General features: G+C 49.0%; 1 protein-coding gene across 1 annotated transcript; it reads right to left on the bottom strand.

The window, feature by feature from the left end:
- Positions 1–4,441: 4,441 nt before the first annotated feature.
- Positions 4,442–8,492, bottom strand: LOC123761349 (adhesive plaque matrix protein-like). The gene is made up of 2 exons (XM_069329245.1): positions 8,352–8,492; positions 4,442–6,001 (listed from the first exon to the last, which is right to left on the bottom strand). The coding sequence occupies exons 1-2, from the start codon at positions 8,490–8,492 to the stop codon at positions 4,442–4,444; spliced, it is 1,701 nt and encodes a 566-aa protein (XP_069185346.1).
- Positions 8,493–9,492: the final 1,000 nt, after the last annotated feature.

The raw sequence follows: 9,492 nt of genomic DNA, 5'->3' as shown, positions 1-9,492 counted from the left end.
CCTGTTACCTAGCAGTAAAATAGGTACCTGGGTGTTAGTCAGCTGTCACGGGCTGCTTCCTGGGGGTGGAGGCCTGGTCGAGGACCGGGCCGCGGGGACACTAAAAAGCCCCGAAATCATCTCAAGATAACCTCAAGATAACCTCAAGATAACCTCAAGATAACCTCAAGATAACCTCAAGATAACCTCAAGATAACCTCAAGATAACCTCAAGATAACCTCAAGATAACCTCAAGATAACCCCCCAGCGAAGAATCCACATCTAAAAATAAATTGAATGAATCTAGTCGAAACCAACAGCTTTGATAGAATCCTGCTTTCTAAACTGAGGCGTGAACTATGAGGAGAGTGAGGCAAGAATGAGGATACAAAAAAAAAAATTGAGATATGAGGACAAAGAGCGTGAATATGAGAACAAGGAGTTGAGTAATTAGGACAAGAAAACTGTTGTGGTTGGCAGGGAGATCGCGTGACCTCTGGTAGCCTTAAGAGAGAGAGAGAGAGAGAGAGAGAGAGAGAGAGAGAGAGAGAGAGAGAGAGAGAGAGAGAGAGAGAGAGAGAGAGAGAGAGAGAGAGAGAGAGAGAGAGAGAGAGAGAGAGAGAGAGAGAGAGAGAGAGAGACGAAGTGAGACAGACAGACAGGCAGAGAGACAGTGCTGGATAAGACAGTCCACAAGGAGGGGCGTGAGATTGGGTAAAACTGGCGGAGGGGAAGAGGGGGGCGGGAGGGAAGGTGTTGCAGAGAGGGAGATTGGTTGATGATGGAGGGGTTCGAACCGGGGGATCTGCAGTAGGAGGGCGTTGCAAGAAGTATCCGAAGAAAGCATCTCTTGACATAGCTTATGCAAAACCCGGGGTGCCAACTTCTCCTGGCATCTGTTGCATATTGATGACGGGCTCAGTGTGTGTGTGTGTGTGTGAGTGTGTGTGTGTGTGTGTGTGTGTGTGTGTGTGTGTGTGTGTGTGTGTGTGTGTGTGTGTGTGTGTGTGTGTGTGTGTGTGTGTACTCACCTATATGTGCTTGCAGAGTCGAACATTGACTCTTGGATCCCGCCTTTCTAGCTATCGGTTGTTTACAGCAATGACTCCTGTCCCATTTCCCTATCATACCTGGTTTTAAAAGTATGAATAGTATTTGCTTCCACAACCTGTTCCTGAAGTGCATTCCATTTCCCCACTACTCTCACGCTAAAAGAAAACTTCCTAACATCTCTGTGACTCATCTGAGTTTCAAGCTTCCATCCATGTCCTCTCGTTCTGTTACTATTCCGTGTGAACATTTCGTCTATGTCCACTCTGTCAATTCCTCTGAGTATCTTATACGTTCCTATCATGTCCCCCCTCTCCCTTCTTCTTTCTAGTGTCGTAAGGCACAGTTCCCTCAGGCGCTCTTCATACCCCATCCCTCGTAGCTCTGGGACGAGTCTCGTTGCAAACCTCTGAACCTTTTCCAGTTTCATTATATGCTTCTTCAGATGGGGACTCCATGATGAGGCGGCATACTCTAAGACTGGCCTTACGTAGGCAGTGTAAAGCGCCCTAAATGCCTCCTTACTTAGGTTTCTGAATGATGTTCTAACTTTTGCCAGTGTAGAGTACGCTGCTGTCGTTATCCTATTAATATGTGCCTCAGGAGATAGATTAGGTGTTACGTCCACCCCCAGGTCTCTTTCACGCGTCGTTACAGGTAGGCTGTTCCCCTTCATTGTGTACTGTCCCTTTGGTCTTCTATCTCCTAGTCCCATTTCCATAACTTTACATTTGCTCGTGTTGAATTCTAGTAGCCATTTCTCTGACCATCTCTGCAATCTGTTCAGGTTCAATCTGTGTGTGTGTGTGTGTGTGTGTGTGTGTGTGTGTGTGTGTATGTGTGTGTGTGTGTGTGTGTGTGTGTGTGTGTGTGTGTGTGTGTGTGTGTATGTGTGTGTGTGTGTGAGTGTGTGTGTGTGTGTGTGTGTGTGTGTGTGTGTGTGTGTGTGTGTGTGTGTGTGTGTGTGTGTGTGTGTGTGTGTGTGTGTGTGTGTGTGTGTGTGCGTGTGTGTGTGTGTGTGTGTGCGTGTGTGTGTGTTTGTCTGCGTGTACTCACCTAGATGTACTTGCAGGGTCGAGTTAGGCTCCAAGCCCCGCCTTCCGAACGTTCTTAGATTAATGTAAAGACTTATTTCTCACGCTTGCATCAAATTCACATTTTTTAAATCAAATTATCTTCAAAGACTCCTGCGTCTAACCCATTCAATAAATTGACAACTCTGACACTGAAAAAAGTTCTTCCTGACGTCTCTTTGACTCTTTTGCTTATCCAGTTTCCATCTATGACCCGTCGTTCTGCTGTTCCTAGCTCTGAACAACGCTGCTTTGTCTACTTTCCCTTAGTATCTTATATGTTGTCATCATGTCCCCCCGTATCTCTCCTTTCCTCTAGTGTGGTAAGGTGCAGTTCTCTCAATCTTTCCTCATAGCTCAATCCCTCACCCTCCGAAACAAGTCTCGTTGCATGCGTTTGGACCTTTTCTAGTTTCTCATTGTCCCCCTTTTTCAGGCATGGGTTCCGTGCTGGGGCTGCATATTCAAGAGTGAGTCTTACGTATGTACCTTCGCTGTATATAGGGCCCGGAAAGCTCCTTTCTCCAAGTTTCCGATGGATAGAAAGATGTTGGTTAGTATACCACATGCATACTGTCCTCATATCCCAGCCAACATATCGTATGTTGGCTCTCGTTATTCTGCTATATGTCCACTCGCAGGTCTTTCTACATTTTTGATTGAATAATTTATTTTCCCCTTCATCCTATACTGCTGTACTGGTCTTTGCACTGCTGTTCCAATCCCCATCACTTTGCATTTGGCTGGGTTAAATTCTAGCAGCCATTTTTTCAGACCACTTCTGGAGTGTGTCTGAATCCTCTTGCAATGCGTCACTATCCCTGACTTCACTCTTCTCATTCCTTTACATCGTCTGCAAACACTGATGCACACTTGTGTGTGTGTGCATCAATGTGCAGGTTAGGTTAAGTTAGATTAGGTTAATGTATTTGGGGTGTGGTTATAAAAAGTTATAATACACCTTTTTTTAATAAGTTATACTAAGTATTCCGGTAGAACACAGAACAATGGAAATGGCAACACTGCATAAATCATAGCTAAATAACCTTTGGAGTTATATATATGTATATATGTATATATATATATATATATATATATATATATATATATATATATATATATATATATATATATATATATATATATATATATATATATATATATATATATATATATATATGGCGTTTTTTCTTAACGGATGGACAGGTTTCGTATTAACTAGGTTACCGCCATTCCCTCTCCTAACAACACCAGCATCCCAGTAGCTGGTATCAGAGCATCTTGAGATGGAAACAACCCCCCCTCCCCCCCTCTTAACAGCCTGTAAATGTCTCAGCAACAGATGAGAGTAGTCTGAATCAGCATCTCGTCTAGACGACCAATAGCAGAGCCCCAGAGGATGCACGCCCGCCAAACACACACCGAATCTACGACGTTGGTACAACGTTCGAACAAGTTTTAACACCACCTAACCGGTTATAACAACCAATATAGCAAGTTGTAACAACGTTCTAATGCGTCATAAGCACGTTAAGCCAAGATGTAACAACTTTATTACAAGTTGTAACAAGCGGAAAATAGAGACAGTTTCGGTTTGTGTTTCCAGGGCGGGAGATGACAGCATCACTCGTGATGCTGTGATGAAGCAAAGTGACGACCCTTTGTAATTGAGTTCAGCTCAACAGGCGGATCAAGAAAGAGATTGAAAGTACCGAAAGGGAATTATGGTATTAAAGCTGATTGAGAACCTTTGAGAAACCTTTAGAAAAAAAATGATTTTTACCTGAATTTACCTAAAATCTGCCTGAGGGGTCAGTTAGCATTTCTAGTGGCCTCCACGGGGACAGGAAGCAAGCGTCTTGTTAAAATTCACTCCTCCCCCCAATTCCCCTCAGTCGTTACTAGACGGCTGCAATTACAATAGACAGGACCATGGAGGGGGGGGGGGGGGTAAGGGGTGAATTGGTTGTTAGGCTGCAGTAGTTAGCGTGTGCCCATTGCGTACAAATTGGGTTGTAATCTAGTACCTCTAGTTGCACGAGGCAGAAACAAACGGGGCAAGTTTCTTTCACCCTGAATGCCCCTGTTACCTAGCCTGGTTGATCAGTCCAGCAACCAGGAGGCCTGGTCGACGACCGGGCCGCGGGGACACTAAGCCCCGGAAGCACCTCAAGGTAACCTCAAGGTAGTGAGAAACTTTACCGGCTACAAACGTACGCTTGTCGGGGCAGGTGAAGATCGGTCGTGATTGGTCAGCTTGTTGTTGTTGTTGTTAAAGATTCGCTACCTGGAACAAAAAGTTCCAAGTAGCACGGGCTATGGTGATCCCGTAGTGCCTTTAGAGGGCATTTTTATTGGTCAGGTGAGGTGGTGACGGCAATGGACGGTCAATGAGTACAGAGTTGACGGGTGTGACATGGTAGTATGACTGGCGGGTAGTATACTCACGGAAGTATGACTGGCGGGTAGTATACTCACGGAAGTATGACTGGCGGGTAGTATACTCACGGAAGTATGACTGACGGGCAGTATACTCACGGAAGTATGACTGGCGGGTAGTATACTCACGGAAGTATGACTGACGGGCAGTATACTCACGGAAGTATGACTGACGGGCAGTATACTCACGGAAGTATGACTGACGGGCAGTATACTCACGGAAGTATGACTGGCGGGTAGTATACTCACGGAAGTATGACTGACGGGCAGTATACTCACGGAAGTATGACTGGCGGGTAGTATACTCACGGAAGTATGACTGACGGGCAGTATACTCACGGAAGTATGACTGACGGGCAGTATACTCACGGAAGTATGACTGACGGGCAGTATACTCACGGAAGTATGACTGACGGGCAGTATACTCACGGAAGTATGACTGACGAGCAGTATACTCACGGAAGTATGACTGACGGGCAGTATACTTACGGAAGTATGACTGACGGGCAGTATACTCGTGGAAGTATGACTGACGGGCAGTATACTCACGGAAGTATGACTGACGGACAGTATACTCACGGAAGTATGACTGACGGGCAGTATACTCATGGAAGTATGACTGACGGGCAGTATACTCATGGAAGTATGACTGACGGGCAGTATACTCATGGAAGTATGACTGACGGGCAGTATACTCACGGAAGTATGACTGACGGGCAGTATACTCATGGAAGTATGACTGACGGGCAGTATACTCGTGGAAGTATGACTGACGGACAGTATACTCACGGAAGTATGACTGACGGGCAGTATACTCATGGAAGTATGACTGACGGGCAGTATACTCGTGGAAGTATGACTGACGGGCAGTATACTCGAGGAAGTATGACTGACGGGCAGTATACTCATGGAAGTATGACTGACGGGCAGTATACTCATGGAAGTATGACTGACGGGCAGTATACTCACGGAAGTATGACTGACGGGCAGTATACTCGTGGAAGTATGACTGACGGGCAGAACACTCACGGAAGTATGACTGGCGGGCAGTATACTCACGGAAGTATGACTGGCGGGCAGTATACTCACGGAAGTATGACTGACGGGCAGTATACTCACGGAAGTATGACTGACGGGCAGTATACTCACGGAAGTATGACTGACGGGCAGTATACTCACGGAAGTATGACTGGCGGGCAGTATACTCACGGAAGTATGACTGACGGGCAGAACACTCACGGAAGTATGGCTGGCGGGCAGTATACTCACGGAAGTATGACTGGCGGGCAGTATACTCACGGAAGTATGACTGGCGGGCAGTATACTCACGGAAGTATGACTGGCGGGCAGTATACTCACGGAAGTATGACTGGCGGGCAGTATACTCACGGAAGTATGACTGGCGGGCAGTATACTCACGGAAGTATGACTGGCGGGCAGTATACTCACGGAAGTATGACTGACGGGCAGCATACTCACGGACACATTAACTCCAGACGACTGGATAAGGGTCCAAGACTTACACACAGAGATCACACTAACGTGATGCATCAAATGAACAAATCCACAAGGACCGTGACGAGGATTCGAACCTGCGTCCGGGACTATCTTGAAGTTATCATGAAATGATTTCGGGGCTTTTTAGTGTCCCCCGCGGCCCTCCACCCCCAGGAAGCAGCCCGTGACAGCTGACTAACACCCAGGTACCTATTTTACTCCTAGGTAACAGGGGCATAGGGTGAAAGAAACTCTGCCCATTGTTTCTCGCCGGCGCCTGGGATCGAACCCGTGACCACAGGATCATAAGTCCAGCGTGCTGTCCGCTCGGCCGACCGGCTCCCTACGGTACTGTACGAAACGTCATACGAAAAGAAAGCTTTTTAACCCTGTGATATATTCTTAGTATATTAACTCTGTGATATACTTTTGAAACTAGATATACCTACACCCCCCCCACCTTCTCTCTCTCCCTATTTAATTCCCATTGTTGGGGACAGTTAGCCAGAATACATACACCTATAAATATATTATTCTTTCTCGTATCAGATCCCTTAAATTCGACCTACTTACCCCCCCCCCACGGGATACGACCCCACAACAGTCGCCTAACTCCCAGGAACCTATTTTCTGCTAGGTGAACAGAAGCATCAGGTGATTGGAAACTAGGGAAAGCCATTTCTGTCCAGCCCGGGAATCGATCCCGGAATCTCCGCTTACGAGTCGGGAACGAAGCCAACTGTGCTACGAGACTTGTACAGGACCAATGCTAAATGGGTGCGGGGGGGATGGGGTACACTGTGTGGGGGGGGGATGGGGTACACGGGGGGGGGATGGGGGGGATGGGGTACACTGTGTGGGGGGGGGGATGGGGTTCACGGGGGGGGGATGGGGGGGATGGGGGGGATGGGGTACACTGTGTGGGGGGGGATGGGGTACACTGTGTGGGGGGGGGATGGGGGGGATGGGGTACACTGTGTGGGGGGGGGGGATGGGGTACACTGTGTGGGTGGATGTGGGGGATAGGGTACACTGTGTGGGGGGGGGGATGGGGTACACTGTGTGGGGGGGGGGATGGGGGGGATGGGGTACACTGTGTGGGGGGGGGATGGGGTACACTGTGTGGGGGGGATGAGGGGGATGGGGTACACTGTGTGGGGGGGATGGGGGGGATGGGGTACACTGTGTGGGGGGGGGATGGGGGGGATGGGGTACACTGTGTGGGGGGGATGGGGGGGATGGGGTACACTGTGTGGGGGGGGGATGGGGGGGATGGGGTACACTGTGTGGGGGGGACGGGGGGGATGGGGTACACTGTGTGGGGGGGGATGGGGGGGATGGGGTACACTGTGTGGGGGGGGATGGGGGGGATGGGGTACACTGTGTGGGGGGGGGGGGATGGGGGGGATGGGGTACACTGTGTGGGGGGGATGGGGGGGATGGGGTACACTGTGTGGGGGGGGATGGGGGGGATGGGGTACACTGTGTGGGGGGGATGGGGGGGATAGGGTACACTGTGTGGGGGGGGATGGGGGGGATAGGGTACACTGTGTGGGGGGGGATGGGGGGGATGGGGTACACTGTGTGGGGGGGATGGGGGGGATGGGGTACACTGTGTTGGGGGGGGATGGGGGGGATGGGGTACACTGTGTGGGGGGGATGGGGGGGATGGGGTACACTGTGTGGGGGGGGGATTATGTGGGAGGGGCATTAGAATAGGTTATGTTGATGGGTAGTAGTAGTAGGCGTCCATCAGTCTCAGGAGACTATGGAGTTGCTCTCTGGTTGTCGGTCAGGAGTGGCCTCTCCAGGGCGTAAAGCCTGGGGTAGGTTGAGATGGGGAGAAGCTGTTACCCAGGCTGTGGGTAGATGTTGTGTAAAGGACGTGGCTCTAGTCTGTGGGGATAGAAACATCAGCAGATAAGAGACCGTGGTGGTGAGAGTGACTGTGAATGTGTTTGTGTGTGTGTGTGTGTGTGTGTGTGTGTGTGTGTGTGTGTGTGTGTGTGTGTGTGTGTGTGTGTGTGTGTGTGTGTGTGTGTGTGTTTTGTGTGTGTGTGTAGTCATCTAGTTGTGCTTGCGTGGGTGGAGTTTCGGCTCTTTGCTCCCGCCTCTCAACTGTCAATCAACTGAAGTACAGGTTCCTGAGCCTACTGGGCTCTATCATATCTACATTTGTGTATGGAGTCAGCCTCCACCACATCACTGCTTAATGCATTTCATCTGTTAACTACTCTGACACTGAAAAATATATTTTTAGTGTCTCTGTGGCTAAGTTTCCACCTGTGTCCCCCTTGTTCTGTTCCACCCACCCTTAATAGTTTGTCTTTGTCCACCCTGTCAATTCCTCTGAGAATTTGGTAGGTGGTGATCATGTCTTCCTTTACTCTTCTGTCTTCCAGGGACGTGAGGTTCAGCTCCCGTAGCCTTTCCACGTAGCTCATTCCTCTCATTTCCGGGACTAGTGTAGTGGCATACCTCTGAATCTTCTCTAACTTAATCTTGTGTTAAACAAGGTATGGACTCCAGGCTAGAGCTGCATACTCCAGGATTGTTCTGACATAAGAGGTATACAAGGTCCTGAACGATTCCTTACACAAGTTTCAAAAGACAGTTCTTATGTTGGCCAGTCTAGCATATACCACTGATGATATCCTTTTGATGTGGGCCTCTGGGGACAGGTTCGGTGTGATATCACCCCCCCCCAAATCTTTATCTCTATTTGACTCTTGCAGGATTTTCCCTCCCAGTTTACACTGATCCCAGTATTAGTTTACATTGATCAGAGCAGCATTAAAATATTAATTAAGATGAAGTAATTATGAGCAAGTATGACTGTATAGCACATGGAGGGAATATTAGCACAAGGAGCTGGGATATGAGGACAAGGAGCTGGGATATGAGGACAAGTTAGCTGGGATATGAGGACAGGGAGCTGGGATATGAGGACAAGAAGCTGGGATATGAGAACAAGGAGCTGGGATATGAGGACAAGGAGCTGGGATATGGGGACAAGGAGCTGAGATATGGGGACAAGGAGCTGGGATATGAGGACAAGGAGCTGGGGTATGAGGACAAGGAGCTGGGATATGAGGACAAGGAGCTGGGATATGAGGACAAGGAGCTGGGATATGAGGACAAGGAGCTGGGATATGAGGACAAGGAGCTGGGATATGAGGACAAGGAGCTGGGATATGAGGACTAGAAGCTGGGATATGAGGACTAGAAGCTGGGATATGAGGACAAGGAGCTGGGATATGAGGACAAGGAGCTGGGATATGAGGACGAGGAGCTGGGATATGAGGACAAGGAGCTGGGATATGAGGACAAGGAGCTGGGATATGGGGACAAGGAGCTGGGATATGGGGACAAGGAGCTGGGATATGAGGACAAGGAGCTGGGGTATGAGGACAAGGAGCTGGGATATGAGGACAAGGGGCTGGGATATGAGGA

The sequence above is a fragment of the Procambarus clarkii genome, chromosome 22 (genome assembly GCF_040958095.1).
Source record: "Procambarus clarkii isolate CNS0578487 chromosome 22, FALCON_Pclarkii_2.0, whole genome shotgun sequence".
Taxonomy (NCBI): Eukaryota; Metazoa; Arthropoda; class Malacostraca; order Decapoda; family Cambaridae; genus Procambarus; species Procambarus clarkii.
The sequence above is the reverse complement of the archived record's forward strand: the minus strand, read 5'-3'. Positions and strand labels throughout refer to the sequence as shown.